General features: G+C 46.9%; 2 protein-coding genes across 2 annotated transcripts in view; one reads left to right on the forward strand and one right to left on the reverse strand.

Annotated features, from left to right (window-relative positions):
- LOC147118223 (uncharacterized) overlaps positions 1–19,103 on the reverse strand; it is a 186,110-nt gene that overhangs the window by 133,949 nt on the left and 33,058 nt on the right. The gene's annotated exons all lie outside the window — the stretch shown is intronic.
- Positions 7,157–18,157, forward strand: LOC147118227 (uncharacterized). The gene is made up of 3 exons (XM_085983684.1): positions 7,157–7,223; positions 9,662–9,723; positions 17,083–18,157. The coding sequence occupies exons 1-3, from the start codon at positions 7,157–7,159 to the stop codon at positions 18,112–18,114; spliced, it is 1,161 nt and encodes a 386-aa protein (XP_085839810.1). The 3' UTR covers positions 18,115–18,157.

Raw genomic sequence — 19,103 nt, forward strand, 5'->3', positions numbered from 1 at the left:
AATAGCCAACAGCAGCGCAGATGAGATGGGGAATAACAAGGAGAGAAACACAGTTAAGCATGATTTATTGAATTAATACATGGATATAGGGACTTACCAGGGATACCAACAGCCTTGAGGATGTGCCAGTACGATAGCAAAACTATCCACTAGGCCACTCAGACCTCACTGTACTCGGGCTCTGGTATTGTTCCACGGAAGCTCAGCGTAAGCTCGAGGAACAGCACCTCATCTTCCGATTAGGCACTTTACAGCCTTCCGAACTCAATATCGAGTTCAACAATTTCAGGTCATAACCTCGACCCCCGTTACATTTTTACTTATTTTTTATCCACACCTTGGTTTTGGCACTTTCCCCCCACCTTCTTTTCTCTCCCACATGGCAGCTGTCTCCCATTCCGCCAGCGCATTTCACACCTAATCTAGAGCCATATTTTGGCTCCACTAGTCCTATCACCATCTCGTCTCCTTTTGAATACCTCTTAATCTCTCTTCACTTCTCTTTTGTTCTCTCCCAGCTTGGCTTCTTAATCTATTTCATTTCCTGTGCTTTTCCACTCTTGACAAAGTGTTTGACCCGAAACGTTGACTCTATTTTCTCTCCACGGATGTTGCCTGGCCTGCTGAGTTTTTCCAGCATTTTCTGTTGTTATTTAGGATGTGCCAGTAGTTTTTTTTTTCAACAACCCATGCGTTAACCAAGATGCAACAAGTTGAAACATCGAATATCAATAATCATTGAGTATCCAGAGGAAACTAGCTAATTACAGTGAAACATGCTTTATAGGATCAATAACTGCACACAGATATTTATCACGGACACCAACAGCAGCGAGGATGGGACTGTAAAACTTGTGTATCTCCACAAATGTTCAAAGTACCCACAGCTGCATTACATAACTTTCAAAATTGATGCTCAAAGCCATGAATTCACTTCGGTTACAGTCGCTGATGGTATTGGTGCTGAAGGCAAGGCGTTGATCGTATGAGGTGACATGGTGAAGGGAGCTCCTTCGAGCAGACAGAAATCCCCGAGTGACACAATTGGGCATTATTGCAACTAACTATTGATAATTACAGTCATTGAACAAATAGACTCATTGAACCATTGTCACCACAACACCTTCCGACAACACAATCATAGAATCATAGAAAGTTACAGCACGGACGGAGGCCATTTCGGCCCATCGTGTCCGCGCCAGCCAACAAAGAGCTATCCAGCCTATTCCCACTTCCCAGCTCTTGGTCCGTAGCCCTGCAGGTTACAGCATCCCAAGGGCACATCCAAGTACATTTTAAACGTGGTTAGGGTTCCTGCCTCTACTACCCTTTCAGGCAGTGAGTTCAAGACCCCCACAAACCTCTGGGTGAAGAAATTTCCCCTCAAATCCCCTCTAAACCATCCACCAATTACTTTAAATCGGTGCCCCCTGGTATGTAACCCCTGTGCTAAGGGAAATAAGTCCTTTCTATCCACTTTATCTAGGCCCCTCATAATATTATACACCTCAATAAGGTCTCCCCTCAGCCTCCACTCTTCCAAGGAAAACAAACTCAGCCTATCCAGTCTTTCCTCATAGCTAAGATTCTCTACTCCCAGTTACATCCTTGTAAATTTCCACTGTACCGTCTCTAGTGCAATCACATCTTTCCTGTATTGTGGTGACTAGAACTGCACGCAGTTCTCTAGCTGAGGCCTAACTAGTGTATCATACAGTTGAAGAATAAACCCCCTGCTCTTGTATGCTATGCCACGGCTAATAAAGGCAAGCATTCCGTATGCCTTCTTAACCACCTTATCTACTTGGCCTGCTACCTTCAGGGATCTACGGACATGCACTCCAAGGTCCCTTTTTTCCTCTACGCTACTCAGTGTCCTACCATTTAATGTGTATTCCCTTTCATTGTTAGCCCTCCCCAAATGCATTACCTCACACTTCTCCTCACAGTCTACTTAAATTTATTGTACACTGTCTTGAATTAAAAGTGAGCGACTGCGAAATGTTTCACCTGCCCATAAAATGCCGAGGACAGAACTTGGAGAACGGAATTTCTCTTCCTGTACGGAACTAAAACTGAGAGAAAAAGACGAGAAATTTGCAGAAAATGGACGGAATGAAAGGAGAAAAATACTGGATTACCTAAACTTGTTCTCTGTTTTATTCTATCCCAAACCAAAAAGGTATGAATTTCACAAAAAAATACATTTTCTGCAAAAGGCAGAATCTTACAAAAAGCCGATCCCACTGATGGAACCACAGAACCCACTTTGATTAAAGTGTTTGATAAAATACCACATATTAGGCATATAAAGTAGCCAAATCTATTGGGAGGATAGAAGATTGGGAAGCATTTAAAAGCCAGCAAGCAATAACTAAAAGCTTAATTAAGGAAGGGAAGATAGATTATGAAAGTAAACTAGCAAAAAATATAAAAACAGATAGCAAGAGTTTCTACATCTATATAAAAAGAAAAAGGGTTGCTAAAGTGAACGTTGGTCCCTTAGAGGATGAGACCGGGAAAATAGTGGTGGGGAACATGGAGATGGCAAAGACGCTGAACAAATATTTTGTATCAGGCTTTACAGTAGAGGACACTAAAAATATCCCAACACTGGACAAACGGGGCAATGGGGGGGGGGAGGAGTTAAACACGATTAAAATCACTAAGGAGATGGTACTCGGTAAAATAATGGGACTTAAGGCGGATAAATCCCCCGAACCTGATGGCCTACATCCTAGAGTCTTGAGAGAAGTGGCGGTAGGGATTGTGGATGCATTGGTGATTATTTTCCAAAACTCCCTCGACTCAGGAAAGGTCCCGGCAGATTGGAAAACTGCTAATGTAACACACTTATTTAAGAAGGGAAGTAGACAAAATGCTGGAAACTGTAGACCAGTTAGCCTAACATCTGTGGTTGGCAAAATGTTGGAGTCCATTATTAAGGAAACAGTAACAGAGCATTTGGATAAACATAATTTACTAGGACAGAGTCAGCATGGTTTTATGAAGGGGAAGTCATGTTTGACTAATTTGCTCGAATTCTTTGAGGACGTAACATACAGGGTGGATAAAGGTGAACCAGTGGATGTACTGTATTTGGACTTCCAAAAGGCATTTGACAAGGTTCCACACAAAAGATTACTGATCAAGATAAAAAGTCACAGGATTGGGGGTAGTATACTGGCATGGGTGGATGATTGGCTTTCTAACAGAAAACAGAGAGTTGGGATAAATGGTTCATTCTCGGGCTGGCAATCAGTAATTAGTGGTGTTCCGCAGGGGTCAGTGCTGGGACACCAACACTTTACAATCTATATTAACGATTTGGAGGAAGGGACCGAGTGCAACATATCCAGTTTGCCGGCGATACAAAGATGGGACGGAAAGCAGTGAGTGAGGAGGACATAAAAAACCTGCAAAAGGACATAGACAGGCTAAGTGAGTGGGCAGAGATTTGGCAGATGGAATATAATATTGGAAAGTGTGAGGTTATGCACTTTGGCAGAAAGAAAGAAAGAGCAAGTTATTATCTAAATGGAGAGAAACTGCAAAGTGCTACAGTACAAAGGGATCTGGGGATCCTGGTGCATGAAACACAAAATTTAGTATAAAGGTGCAGCAGGTGATCAGGAAGGCCAATGGAATCTTGGCCTATATTGCAAGGGGGATGGAGTATAAAAACAGGGAAGTCTTGCTGCAGTTACACAGGGTATTGGTGAGGCCACACCTGGAATACTGCGTGCAGTTTTGGTTTCCATATTTAAGAAAAGATATACTTGCTCTCGAGGCGGTTCAGAGAAGGTTCACTCGGTTGATTCCGGAGATGAGGGTGTTGACGTATGAGGAAAAGTTGAGTAGGTTGGGCCTCTACTCATTGGAGTTCAGAAGAATGAGAGGCGATCTTATCGAAACATATAAGGTTGTGAGGAGGCTTGATCGGGTGGATGCAATGAGGATGTTTCCACTGATGGGTGAGACAAGAACTCGGGGGCATAATCTTAGAATAAGGGGCTGCCCTTTCAAAACTGAGATGAGGAGGAACTTCTTCACTCAGAGGGTAGTGAATCTATGGAATTTGCTACCCAAGAGAGCTGTGGAAGCTGCAACATTAAATATATTTAAAACGGAGATAGACAGTTTCCTAGCATATAAGGGAATTAGGTGTTACGGGGAGAGGGCAGGAAAGTGGACGTGAGTCTAGATTTGGATCAGCCATGATCCTATTGAATGGTGGAGCAGGCCCGAGGGGCCGTATGGCCAATCCTGCTCCTACTTCTTATTAGCAAAATTGAAGCCCTTGGGATAACAGGGGCAAAATCAGCATGGACACAAAATTGACGAAGGGATAGAAAACAGAGAGTTGTGGATAATGTCTGTTTCTCAGACTGGAGGGAGGTAGAGGTGGTGTTGTTCAGGTTTCAGTACTAGGACCACTGCTGTCTTTGATACACATTAGTGACTTGGACTTGTGGGTACAGGGCACAATTTCGAAATTTGCAGATGATACGAAATTTGAAAGTGTAGTGAACAGTGAGGAGCATAGTAATAGACTTCAAGAGGACATGGACTGGGTAGTGGAATGGGCGGACACGTGGCAGATTAAATTTAATGCAGAAAATTGTGAGGTGGTACATTTTGGTAGGAAGAATGAGGAGAGAAAATACAAGCTAAAATGTACAATACCTATTTTTCTATGTTTCTCCTATTAATCTATTTTTCTATGAGGTATGAGGAGAGAGCAGGATTATGGTGTTGAGATAGAGGATCACCTCCCAAACCCCCCACCTCTACCACCTAGAAGGACATGAGCAGCAGGCGCATGGGAACACCACCAACTCCATGTTCCCCTCCAAGTTACACAAAATCCTTACTTGGAAGTATATCGCTGATCCTTTATCGTCACTGGGTCAAATCCTGGAACTCCCTACCTAACAGCGCTGTGGGAGTACCTTCATCACACGGACTGCAGCGGTTCAAGAAGGCGGCTCACCACCACCTTCACAAGGGAAATTAGGGATGGGCAATAAATGCTGGACTTGCCAGCGACGCCCACATCCCATAAACGAATAAAAAACAACCCTCTCCAAGGCCTTGGCATCCTTCCTAAAGTGTGATGCCCAGAATTGGATACAATACTCCAGCTGAGTCCTAACCAGTGTTTGATACACGTTTAGCATAAATTCTATGCCTTGATTTATAAAGCCAAGGATCCCGTGTGCCTTTGTAACAGCCTTCTCAAGGAAGGCAAATGGTATGTTGGCTTTCATTGCAAGAGTATTTGAGTACAGGAGCAAAGATGTCTTACTAAATTTACACAGGGCCGCGGCGATGAGACTACACCTGGAGTACTGTGTGCAGTTTTGGTCTCCTCACCTAAGAAAGGATATACTTGCCAAAGAGGGAGTGCAGCGAAGGTTCACCAGACTGATTCCTGGGATGGCAGAACTGTCGTTTGAGGAGAGATTGGGTCGACTAGGCCTGTATTCACGAGAGTTTAGAAGATTGAGAGGGGATCTCATTGAAATCTATAACATTCTGACAGGGCTAGACAGACTGGATGCAGGGAGGTTGTTTTCCCTGGCTGGGGGGTCCAGAAGGACGGGTCACAGTCTCAGGATACGGGTAGGGCATTTAAGACTGAGATGAGGAGAAATTTCTTCAATCAGACGGTGGCGAACCTATGGAATTTTCTACACAGAAGGCTGTGGAGGCCAAGTCACTGAATATATTTAAGAAGGAAATAGACAGATGTCTAGACACAAAAGGCATCGAGGGGTATGGGGAGAGAGTGGAAATATGGTATTGAGAGAAAGTATCAGCCATGATCATATTGAATGGTGGAATAGGCTCGAAGGGCCGAATGGTCTACCCCTGCCCCTATGTTTCTTAAAGGCGCTGCAATAACAGAGAGGCGTGTGCGTGTTTGTGCACAAATCTTTGAAAGTGGCAGGGCAGATTAACCAAGCCGTTAATAAATCATATGGAATCAGGGGTTCTATAAATAGAGGCATAGAGTACAAAAGCCATGACGTTATGCTAAACCTGTATAAAACATTAGTTCAGCACCAACTGGAATATTTTGCCCAATTCTGGGGACCAGCCATTAGGAAGAACGTGAAGGTTTTGGCCACGTTCGAGAGAGGTTTATTAGACTTTTTCCAGGGCTGAGGAGTTACAGTGACGTGTATAGTCTGGAGAAGCTGGGCTGTTCTCCTTAGAGCAGAGAAGGCTAAGACAAGATCTGATACAGGTATTCAAAATCATGAAGGGTTTATATAGGGTAAAATAAAGAGAAACTGTTTCCAATGTCTGAAGGTTCGATAGCCAGACGGCACAGATTTAAGGCGATTCTCAAAAAAACCAGAGGTGACAGCAGGAAAAACATGTTTACACAACGAGTGGTTAGGATTTGTAATAGACTGCCTGATGGTTGGTGGAAATAGATTCAATAGTTGCCTTCAAAACGGAATCGGATAAATATGTGAAGGAGAATTGATTGCAGGGATATGGGGAAAGAGCCAGGAATGGAAACAAGCGGATTGTGCTTTGAAGGAGCCGATGCAGACTAGATAGACAGAATAGCGTACTTCTGTGCTGTACTATTCGAAGATTCTATGATTACACTGCTCGTGCCTGAGTCCAGGAATTTCATTCCTAGGGTCGCCTATATTACATTGTTCCCGCCTCAGTCCAAGAATTTCATTCCGAGAGCCGCCTAGATTACAATGCCCCCGCCTCAGTCCAGGAATTTCACTCCCAGGGCCGCCTCGATTACAATGGCCCGACCTCCGTCCAAGAATTTCATTCGTAGAGCCGCCTGGATTAAAACACCCCCGCAGCAGTCCAGAAATTAATTCCCAGGGCCGCCTAGATTACAATGCCCCCGCCGCAGTCCAGGAATTAATTCCCAGGGTATTCTCAATTGCCTGAAACTAGAACAAGAACAAGAACAACTTGTTTCTGCCTTTCCAGAAATGTTGTGGTGCTTAATAGTGGGGGAGGAAAAATAAAAGGAGCAAAGGGTTAACACCAAGGAATCAAAGGAAGCCTCTTAAAATATTAGCGAATTACACAAATACACTTTAAACACCTATACACGCCATGAAACCCACTGGAAACATTCGAAGTCTCACATAAACATACTCACGGAACCATGCCCCATCAGTCAACGTGTCTGACGTCTCCAACCCCATCGCTGAGTATGTCCTGTTCCACCAGAGGTAGGTGCCCAGTGGAATGCAGTCGGGTGGGAGAGGCCATGGGAGTCCTCAACATTGCACCTAGAGATAATGAAGTGTCATGGCTTCCGGTCAGACTTAGGCAAGGAAACGTCCTGCTGATTATCACCTACCGCTCTCTCCCAGCTGATGAATCTGCAGATCCTTATGCTGAACACCACTTGATGGAAGCACAGTGAGCGGAAGTGTACAGAATGCACTCTGGAAGGTGGTGGGACTTCAGTGGCCAGCAGCAATAGTAACAATAGTAAGGCCTGAGTAACAAATCTGTCAGACTAAGTTGAAGGTAGGACGTTAGAATACGAACATGAGAGAGCAGCCTGCTTGACCTCGTCCTCACCAATTTACCTATCGCAGATGCATCTATCCATGACAATATTGGTAGAATTGACCACTGCACAGTCCTTGTAGAGAATACGTCTCGCCTTCACACTGAGGGCAACCTCTATCATACCGTGTGACACTAACATCATGTTCAGTGGGATAAAATTAGAAAGAGTCTAGCGCTACCACATCTAGCAGATCAGCTGAGATCAAAGCTCTGCAACACTGCCATATCCAGTCCTGAAAGGTGATGAAAAATTAAACAATTTCACCATAGCCCTGCAAATGTCACCTTTCCAAGTACATATCCAGTTCCCTCTTCAAAGTGACTATTTAATCTGCTTCCACCACATTTTCAGAGAGTAAATTCCAGATCATAACAACTCGCTGTGATAAAAAGAAATAATCTCCACTCCCACATCGTTCTCCTTATTTATTCTATTAAAACCCCTCATAATTTGAACACCTCTACTAAACCTGCACTTAATGTTTTGTGTTGTAAGGGCAACAACACCAGCTTCTCCAATCTCTCAACCTGACTGAAGTCCCTCATCCCTGGTGTCATTATGTTAAATACACGCCACTCAAGTGCCGGACAATGACCAGCACCAACAAGTGAGAGTCAAAACCACCTCCACTTCAGAGTCAATGGCATTTCCATCTCCGAATCAGCCAGCATCAACATTCAACAGGTCGGCATTGATGAGAAACTCAACTGGAACAACCACATAAATGTAAGTGTTACCAGAGCAGGTCAGAGGATGGGTATTCTGTGGTGAGTGGTTCACCTCCTGACTGCCCAAAGCCTCTCCACCACCTATAAGGCACAAGTCAATGTGTGAAGTAATACCCTCTGTAGACATACCTGACACAAAGGAAGATTGTTGTGGTGTTTGGCGGTCAATCATCTCAGCCCCAGGACATTGCTGCAGGAGTTCCTCAGGGCAGTGTCCTAGGCCAAAGTATCTCCAGCTGCTTCATCAATGACCTTCCCTCCAACATAAGGTCAGAAATGGGAATTTTTGCTGATGACTGCTCAGTGTTCAGTACCATTCACAACTCCTCAAATAAAGAAGTTGTCCATGCCCGCATGCAACAAGACCTGGACGACGTTCAGGCTTGGGCTGATAAGTGGCAGGTAACATTCGCGCCACACAAGTGCTACACAATGATTATTTCCAACAAGTGAGTGTCTAACCACCGCCCCTTGACTATCAATGGCATTACCATCACCGAATCCACCGCCATCAACATCCTGAGGGTAAGCATGGACCAGCCACGTAACTACTGCAGCAATAAGAGCATGTCAGAGGCTAGGTGTTCTGCGGCGAGTGTCTCACCTCCTGACTCCCCAAAGCCGTTCCACCATCTACAAGGCACAAGTCAGGAGTGTGATGGAATACTCTCCACTTGCCTGGATTTGTGCAGCTCAACACTCAAGAAGCTCGACCCCATCCAGGACAAAGCATCCCACTTTATCCCACTCCATCCAGCACCTTAAACATTCACTCCATACACTACCAGCGCACTGTGGCTGCAGTGTGTACCATCTATCAGACGCACTTTAGCAACTCGCCAAGGCTTCTTCGGCAGCTCCTCCCAAACCCGCGACCTCTATGACCAAGGGCAGGAGGCGCATGGGAATACCATCACCTGTATGTTCCTCTGCAAGTCACACACCATCCTGACTTGGAGACTAATCACCGTTCCTTCATCGTCGCTGCGTCAAAATCCTGGAACTCACTCCCTGACAGCACTGTGAGAGTACCTTCACCACAGAGCCTGCAGCGGTTCAAGTAGGTGGCTCACCACCACCTTCTCAAGGGCAATTAGGGATGGGCAATAAATGCTGACCTTGCCAGCGATGCCCACATCCCAGGAACGAATAAAGACAGAGGGAGGAAAGAGGGGCCCACCCTAATAATTCTAATAATTTTAATGAAACTTTTTCAATATTGATGACACTTACACATATTAAACCTAAGAGTCTACAATTTAAGTAGGTGCTAAGACGTCATAGTCTGGACAAAATCAGAACCTGCTGAACATACTTTAATGCAATAATAAACTGTAGGAATGCACATGGTGCGTTCCAGGCTCCGAGCCAGATCGTCAGGAGAACAACTGGATACAAATGACTAAAAAGGTATTAGAAAAGGTGAGATAATGAGGTACTAACCGTGACAAGAAGAATCGACAAAGAATAGATAACATCGTGCAGATTCACTAAAGATAATTATAACATTTACACGTTGACCTCATGCGTTAACGTGTTACAAATTAATCAAAAATAACCAGAAAGTGTTGACACGTTATCATCACTTTAGCAACATGTTATTTAGACTATCAAAGGCACGACACACAAAAGTTCAGGGGGACTTGAACTTCCATCTTTGACCACTCTAGGTATATTAAAACTAACGTCTTAGAACTTTTCCTGGTGAGTCCTCCCATCACCGTCTGTCGGTAACAGTACTCGCTCGGTCACTGTAGGTAGTGACACGTGCAATATGATTGAAAAACTTAATTCAGACGTTTCAGAGGATCCTAGTTTATGGGCTTGTTCGACGGGTTCTGGATACGGACTATACTGCAAAAATCCAAGTATATATTAAGCCTATTATGGGGCAAAAATCTCATACTCTCCACTTACCGAATGGATGCAGCTGCAACAACACTCAGGAAGCCAGGCGCCAAAATTGGACGCAATACTTCAGCTGGGGCCTAACCAGTGTTTTACTGAAGTTTAACTTAACTTCCTTGCTTTTTTACTCTATGCTGCTATTTATAAAGCCAAGACATTTGTATGCCTTTTTAACAGCCTTGTTCTGCCACTCTCGAAATATTGTGCACGTGCATCCCCAGGACACTCTACTCCTGTACCCGCTTTAAAATTGTACCAGTTAGTTTAATTTGCCTCTCCTCGTGCTTCCTTCCAAAATGCATCACTTCACACTTCTCTGCGTTAAATTGCAACATGTGACACCTGTTTATGCCTGTATTTGTGTCCCTGGGCTCCAGCAAAGATTTCCCGGCAGCTATGCATCGTCACAATCTCTCTCCAGCACGCGCTATGGCTCATTTCCTTATACTGCAAATATTAAAGCAACTGCGAGTGAGGTTTTTGCTAGTTTTATAATGTTACCGTTTGAAAAATAACATATTTTCGATTGAAATCTGGAATGAAGGACATACTCATGGAGACAGGACTGAAACCCGGATGAGGTGGTTCCCCCGTGCGGCGCTCCCTCAGTATTCCCCCTCCGACAGTGCGGCGCTCCCTCAGTATTCCCCCTCCGACAGTGCAGCGCTCCCTCAGTGCGGTGCTCCCTCAGCACTGCCCTCCGACAGTGCGGCGCTCCCTCAGCACTGCCCTCCGACAGTGCGGTGCTCCCTCAGCACTGCCCCTCCGACAGTGTGGTGCTCCCTCAGTACTGCCCCTCCGACAGTGCGGTGCTCCCTCAGTACTGCCACTCCAACAGTGCGGCGCTCTCTCAGTACTGCCCCTCCAACAGTGCGGCGCTCTCTCAGTACTGCCCCTCCGACAGTGCGGTGCTCCCTCAGCACTGCCCTCTGACAGTGCGGCGCTCCCTCAGCACCGCACTGGAGTGTCAGCCTCGCTTTATGTGCTCAAGTCCCTGGAGCGGGATTTGAACCCACAACCTTCTGACTCTGCTTGAATAAAGGAGACTATGAAGGTATGAGAGCGGAATTGAGTAGAGTGGATTGGGAAAATAGATAAAGGGTAAGACGATACATGATCAGTGGTGTACATTTAAGGAGTTATTTTACAACTTCCAAAAAATATATATTCCACTGAGAAGAAAAGGGTGTAAAAGAAAAGACAGCCATCCGTGGCTAAGTAAAGAAATTAAGGATAGTATTCGACTAAAAACAAGGGCATATAAGGTAGCCAAATCTAGTGGGAGGATAGAGGATTGGGAAAACTTTAAAAGACAGCAAAAAATAACAAAAAGATTGATTACGAAAGGGAAGATAGATTATGAAAGTAAATTAGCAAAAAATATAAAAACAGATAGTAAGAGTTTTTATAGTTATATAAAAACAAAAAGGGTGGCTAAAGTAAATGTTGGTCCCTTAGAGGATGAGACCGAGAAATTAATGGTGGGAAATATGGAGATGGCAAAAACACTGAATGAATATTTTATATCCGTCTTTACAGTAGAAGACACTAAGAATATCCCAACACTGGACAAACAGGGGGCTAAAGGGGGGGGGGAGCTAAACACAATCAAAATCACTAAGGAAGTGGTACTCGGTAAAATAATGGGACTCAAGGCGGATAAATCACCTGGACCTGATGGCTTACATCCTAGGGTCTTGAGGGAAGTGGCGGTAGGGATTGTGGATGCATTAGTAATAATTTTCCAAAGCTCCCTGGACTCGGCAACGGTCCTGGCAGACTGGAAAACTGCTAATGTAACACCCTTATTTAAAAAGGGCAGTAGACAGAAGGCTGGAAACTATAGACCGGTTATCCTAACATCTGTGGTAGGTAAAATTTTGGAGTCCATTATTAAGGAGACAGTAACAGGACATTTGGATAATCATAATTTAATAGGACAAAGTCAGCATGGTTTTATGAAGGGGAAGTCATGTTTGACAAATTTGCTGGAGTTCTTTGAGGAAGTAACATATAGGGTGGATAAAGGGGAACCAGTGGACGTAGTGTATTTAGACTTCCAAAAGGCATTTGACAAGGTGCCACACAAAGGATTATTGCTTAAGATAAAAAAATCACGGGATTGGGGGTAATATTCTGGCATGGATAGAGGATTGGCTATCTAACAGAAGGCAGAGAGTTGGGATAAATGGTTCATTCTCAGACTGGCAATCAGTAACTAGTGGTGTTCCGCAGGGGTCAGTGCTGGGTCCCCAACTCTTTACAATCTATATTAACGATTTGGAGGAGGGGACCAAGTGTAACATATCAAAGTTTGCAGATGATACTATGATGGGAGGGAAAGTAGTGAGTGAGGAGGACATAAAAAACCTGCAAGGGGACATAGACAGGCTAAGTAAGTGGGCAGAGATTTGGCAGATGGAATACAATACTGGAAAGTGTGAGGTTATGCACTTTGGCAGGAAAAATCGTAGAGCAAATTATTATCTTAATGGCAAGAAACTGGAAAGTACTGAAGTACAAAGGGATCTGGCGGTCCTGGTGCACGAAACTCAAAAGGTTAGTATGCAGGTGCAGCAAGTGATTAAGAAGGCCAATGGAATGTTGGCTTTCATTGCTAGGGGGATAGAATATAAAAATAGGGAGGTATTGCTTCAGTTGTACAAGGTATTGGTGAGACCGCACCTGGAATACTGCGTACAGTTTTGGTGTCCTTACTTAAGAAAGGACATACTTGCTCTCGAGTCAGTACAAAGAAGGTTCACTCGGTTAATCCCGGGGATGAGGGGGTGGACATATGAGGAGAGGTTGAGTAGATTGGGACTCTACTCATTGGAGTTCAGAAGAATGAGAGGCGATCTTATTGAAACATATAAGATTGTGAAGGGGTTGGATCGGGTGGATGCGGGGAAGATGTTCCCGATGATTGGTGAAACTAGAACTAGGGTGCATAGTCTTAGAATAAGGGGCTGCTCTTTCAAAACTGAGATGAGGAGGAACTACTTCACTCACAGGGTGGTAGGTCCATGGAATATGCTGCCACAAAAAGCTGTAGAAGCTACATCATTATATAAATTTAAAACAGAAATAGACAGTTTCCTAGAAGTAAAGGGAATTAAGGGTTACGGGGAGCGGGCAGGAATTTGGACATGAGTCTAGGTTCGGAATGGTCATGGCCCTGTGGGTAGCGGAGCGGGCCCAGGGGCTGTGTAGCCTGATCCTGCTCCTATTTCGTGTGTCTAATTCTGTTAGATTCAGGAGATGGTTCTGTGATAGTGGATTGGCGGTTAGGATCAGATCAGCCATGATCTTATTGAATGGCGGAGCAGGCTCGAGGGGCCGATTGGCCTACTCCTGCTCCTATTTCTTATGTTCTTATGTGTGTTTGTCTACAGGAACCGATGGGTATGCGATGGATGCAATGGACCCAGGTGAAACCATTTAACACTAAAGACCCCCATTCTACCCTCTCCTCTCGGGTAAAGAGCTCGGAAGACGACCAGACCTCTGTTTAAATTACAGATAAACATGGATCCAGTCGACCCTTTATATCAGAGGGTCCGTCTCGGGGAGAAGAAGCTCTCCTGGTTTACCCTTACACCGGAGGACTAATTTTTAATGTGGAAGCAAGTCATCCTCGGTTCCGAGGGACTGCCTAAGAAGAAAGCAGAAGATATAATTGGAGTAAGACTTCTTTACTCCTCTACTCAAATCCTCTTGTAATGAAGTCCAGCATACCATTTGCCTTCTTAACTGCCTTTCACGACCACCGGACGTCCCAAAGCGCTTTACAGCCAATGAAGTACTTTTGAAGTGTAGTCACTGTTGTAATGTGGGAAACGCGGCAGCCAATTTGTGCACAGCAAGCTCCCACAAACAGCAATGTGATAATGACCAGATAATGTGTTTTTGTCATGTTGAGGGAAAAATATTGGGCTCAAAACACCGGGGATAACTTCTTAGAAATAGCACCACGGGATCTTTTACATCCACCTGAGGGGGCAGACAGGGGCCTCGGTTTAACGTCTCATCCGCAGGACGGCACCTCCGACATTGCAGCGCTCCCTCAGCACTGCCCCTCCGACAATGCGGCTCTCCCTCAGTACTGCCCCTCCGACACTGCAGCGCTCCTTCATTACCGCCCCTCTGACAATGCGGCTCTCCCTCAGTACTGCCCCTCCGATGGAGCAGTTCTCCCTCAGCACTGCCCCTCAGGCAGTGCGGCGCTCCCTCAGTACTGCCCCTCCGACAGTGCGGCGTTCCCTCAGTACTGCCCCTCCGACTGTGCGACACTCACTCAGCACCGCCCCTCCGACAGTGCGGCGCTCCCTCAATACTGCCCCTCCAACAGTGCGGCGCTCCCTCAGTACTGCCCCGCCCCCCCAACAGTGCGGCGCTCCCTCGGTATTCCCCCTCCGACAGTGCGGCGCTCCCTCAGTACTGCCCCCCCCCCGACAGTGCAGCGCTCCCTCAGTATTCCCCCTCTGACAGTGCGGCGCTCCCTCAGCATTCCCCCTCCATCAGTGCGGCGCTCCCTCAGTGCGGTGCTCCCTCAGCACTGCCCTCCGACAGTGCGGCGCTCCCTCAGCACCGCACTGGAGTGTCAGCCTCGTTTTATGTGCTCAAGTCCCTGGAGCGGGATTTGAACCCACAACCTTCTGACTCTGCTATCCACTGAGCCACAGCTGACTCCAGTCTTTTGCACAGTTTCATCATAACTTCCTTGCTTTTTGCACTCTACGCCTCTCCTAAAGCAGGGGAGTTATGATGAATTGTTAAACAGTTTTTCTTGCAGAGTGACCAAGGCTGTCTGTAGGAAACAATTGTGCATTTGAAAGAAGCTTGTATTGTGAAGCTTGTGCCCCTTTGCCAGGCCCGCTGCCTGCGGCCCCTCTCCCAGATTCCAGCCCCAGCTCTGTGCTGACTGAGCTGCTCTCACCTGGGGACAGCGCGTCACAATCAGCCCCAGCGCACCTGAGCTGGAGACCCAGGGCCCGCCCCTTTGCCGCGCCGCCATTGGTTGGAGGACCAGGCCACCCAGTTCAGTCCTCCCAGCTCAGCCCTCTTCCTATTGGTCAGCGGTCCCGTCAGTCAGAATCACATTGCTCCGGCTCACTCCGCCACCCCGCGCAACTCAATCCGCTCCGTTCGGTGGCCACGGAGGTCCCGCCCGCCCAACTCTCAGGTTTGGTTTTTCTCGTATTTTACTTTATAATCTCGCTCTCCGCTCCCCCCCCACCCCCCCCCCCACTCACCTCGATTTAAATCGCTCCCCAAACACTTTACTTTACCCCGGCCGTTAATTCCGCCTCTTCCCCGGGCCCGGCCTTCTGTCTGCTCCCCGGAGGCCCCGCGCAGGCGCACTGGCAGCCTGGTGTTGTGGTGAGGGGCCGAATGAGCATGCGAGGCCCCGCCTCTCCACATTTAAAGAGACACCCATCCCCTCCACATTTAAAGGGACACCCATCCCCTCCACATTTAAAGGGACACCCACCCCCTCCACATTTAAAGGGACACCCACCCCCTCCACATTTAACGTGACACCCACTCCCTCCACATTTAAAAGGATACCCACCCACTCCACATTAAATGGGACACCCGGCCCCACCACATTTATAGGGACACCCGCCCCCACCACATTTATAGGGACACCCGCCCCTCCACATTTATAGGGACACCCGCCCCTCCACATTTAAAGGGACACCCACCCCCTCCATATTTAAAGGGTCTCCCTCCCCCCTCTCGTGTGCTCTTCTGATTAAATGGACTGTGACAATTCCCCCAGCCACCGCACTTTAGCAAGGATGTGAAAGACCTTGAGAGCCAGCCAGTGGCTCAGTTGGCAGCACCCTCGTCTCTCAGTCAGAAAGTTGTGGGTTCAAAGTCCCCACTCCAGGGAATCGAGCACATAAACCTAGGCTGACGCTCCGGGGCAGTGCCGAAGGAGCTCCGCACTGTCGGAGGGGCGGTGCCCTATTGGAGGGGCAGTACTGAGGGAGCGCCGCACTGTGGGAGGGGCAGTACTGAGGGAGCGCCGCACTGTTGGAGGGGCAGTACTGAGGGAGTGCTGCACTGTCGGAGCGGCGGTACTGAGGGAGCCCCCCGCTGTCGGAGGGGCAGTACTGAGGGCGCGCCCCACTGTCGGAGGGGCAGTACTGAGGGAGCGCTGCACTGTCGGAGGGGCAGTACTGAGGAAGCACCGCACTGTCGTAGGGGCAGTACTGAGGGTGCGCCGCACTGTTGGAGGGCCGTCTTTCGGAAGAGATGTTCAGGTGGACATAAAACATCCCATTATTTTGAAGAAGGTCAGGAGAGTTATCCCCGGTGTCCTGGCCATTATTTATCATGCAAATTGGCTGCAGTGTTTCCCACATTACAACAGCGACTACACTTCAAAAAGTACTTCATTGGATGTAAAACCATTGGTCATGAAAGGTGCTGTGTAAAGGCCAGTCTTTCTTTATTTTGTCTCCTGTATTTACATTAATTACTTATATAAACCTCTTTTACTGTCTCTTGCAAGGGGAGGAATTGCAGACGGGCAGCTTAACGCAAACTTCACACAAAGATCTGACAGAGTCACTCGATTCATCAGGACCTGAATATCATCGACATATGGAAGCGGAAAGCAGCAATCAGAATGCGGGCAAACTGCACACGTGTCTTGTGTGTGGACATGGATTCAACCGAAGGTGCAGCCTGGGGAGGCACAAGTGTGACCAAAGTGAGGAGAATCCGTGCAAATGTCGGGAATGCGGGATAGGATTCAGTTGCCTCTCCGAGCTGGAGACTCATCAACGCAGTCACTCCGTGAAATGGCCATTCACCTGCTCCGAGTGCGGGAAAGGATTCACTCATCCCTCCTCTCTGCAGGAACACCAGCTGGTTCACACTGACGAGAGGCCGTTTAAATGTTCCGACTGCGACAAGAGTTTCAAATGCTCCAAGGGCCTGAAGAAGCATCGACGCATCCACACTGGGGAGAAGCCGTTCGCCTGCTCTCACTGTTTGAAGAGGTTTAACGAATCTTGCCACCTGTTGATACATGAGCGTGTTCACACCGGGGAGAGACCTTTTCAGTGCTCCGACTGCGAGAAGCGCTTCAGAAGATCCAGCGAACTGATACAGCACCAGCGAGTTCACACCGGCGAGAAGCCGTTCGCCTGTTCTCACTGTGAGAAGAGGTTTAACCAGTCTTGCCACCTGTTGATACACGAGCGAGTTCACACCGGGGAGAGGCCATTCACCTGCTCCGTGTGTGGGAAGGGATTCACTCTCTCCTCCACCCTACTGATACACCAGCTGGTTCACACCGTGGAGAGGCCGTTCTCCTGCTCCGAGTGCGGGAAAGGATTCACTGATTCCTCCTCTCTGCGGGAACACCAGCTGGTTCACACTGACGCGAGGCCGTTTAAATCTTCCGACTGCGACAAGAGTTTCAAATGCTCCAAGGGCCTGAAGAAGCATCGGCGCATCCACACTGGGGAGAGGCCGTTCAGCTGCTCTCACTGCGGGAAGAGGTTTACGCACTCATCCAATCTTCGGAAACACCAGTTCACCCACACCGGGAAGAGGCCGTTCCCCTGCTCAGTGTGTGAAAAGGGATTCACTAGTCCATCTTACCTGCTGAGACACCAGCGCACTCACACTGGGGAGAGGCCGTTCAGCTGCTCTCACTGCGAGAAGAGGTTTACGCAGTCATCCAATCTTCAGAAACACCAGTTCGCCCACACTGGGGAGAGGCCGTTCCCCTGCTCAGTGTGTGAAAAAGGATTCATCAGTTCATCTGACCTGCTGAAACACCAGTTCACCCACACTGGGGAGAGGCCGTTCCCCTGCTCAGTGTGTGAAAAGGGATTCACCAGTTCATCTGACCTGCTGAGACACCAGCGAGTTCACACCTGAGCGCACTGGTCCCATTCTGCTGTCAATCACATGAAGGACTGTTCTGTGTTAATAATGGCAATTATGGGGGCGGGGGGGGCCCCGTTTGAAGATGCTGTTAACCCCAGTAACCCCAATAACTAGGCTGGAGTTTCAGAGGGGTCAGCCTCGGCTCAGTGGGTGACACTCTCACCTCTAGAGTCAGAAGGTCGTGGGTTACCAATGAGTTTACAGCATATATCTCAAGGTAGAAACAAACAACCAATTACAATACTTCTTACTAACACAGAGAACAACCACCCCATTCACCAATCACAATACTTCTTATTAAACATAGGAAATAATCACCACATTCACCCCTCCTTTTAAAACATGCTCCAACCTAAAACAACCTTTACAATTTATAATTAATTTATTTACAACTAAAATACAAATATAATATTTCAACAATTTTAAAACATTACTATCAATTTAAAAGTCCATTTTCAATCGGTCGACCGGATATCTTGTTCATGTCGACCTTCTTAACCTTGGTGAAATTCCTTGCCCTCCCACACCCGGAGACACCGAAGTATCTTCTGCAGGAAGGCTATCCATATCCCGATTATCAACGGTTTCCGGATTGGAAATCCCATCAGGAAGTAAACTAAGACGGTCATGAACATCCATCAAAGGCTGACTAATAGAAGTATAATTATCTGCAGTAGGATTGGAAATATTCGTAGTATCTATAACAACATCCACATTATCTGAATCGTGACTATTATTAGTATCCTCAGAAGAGGGCTGGCCACCACAAGGAGCCAAATCTTTAATTGAAACAGTATTTTCTTTCCCATCTTGGAATCGAATATGAGCATATTGGGAATTTGCCTCCAACAGCTCCACCTCCTCCACTAAAGGATCATATTTTGACAATCTAACATGGTGTCGAAGCAGCACAGGTCCCTGTATAGTAAGCCATGAAGGTACCGAATATCCCATAGTAGATCTCCGCGGGTAATTAAAGA

This window comes from Somniosus microcephalus, chromosome 4, assembly GCF_052327205.1.
Source record: "Somniosus microcephalus isolate GS21.2 chromosome 4, FLI_Smic_1.0, whole genome shotgun sequence".
NCBI classification, from domain to species: domain Eukaryota; kingdom Metazoa; phylum Chordata; class Chondrichthyes; order Squaliformes; family Somniosidae; genus Somniosus; species Somniosus microcephalus.

Bases quoted from the DNA above. Each gene is read 5' to 3' on its own strand.
- LOC147118227 (XM_085983684.1), top strand. From the start codon at position 7,157: ATGCCCCATCAGTCAACGTGTCTGACGTCTCCAACCCCATCGCTGAGT. The intron at 7,224-9,661 runs GTAGGTGCCCAG...GGTGCGTTCCAG, and splicing joins TATGTCCTGTTCCACCAGAG to GCTCCGAGCCAGATCGTCAG. The intron at 9,724-17,082 runs GTGAGATAATGA...TCCTCTCTGCAG, and splicing joins CTAAAAAGGTATTAGAAAAG to GAACACCAGCTGGTTCACAC.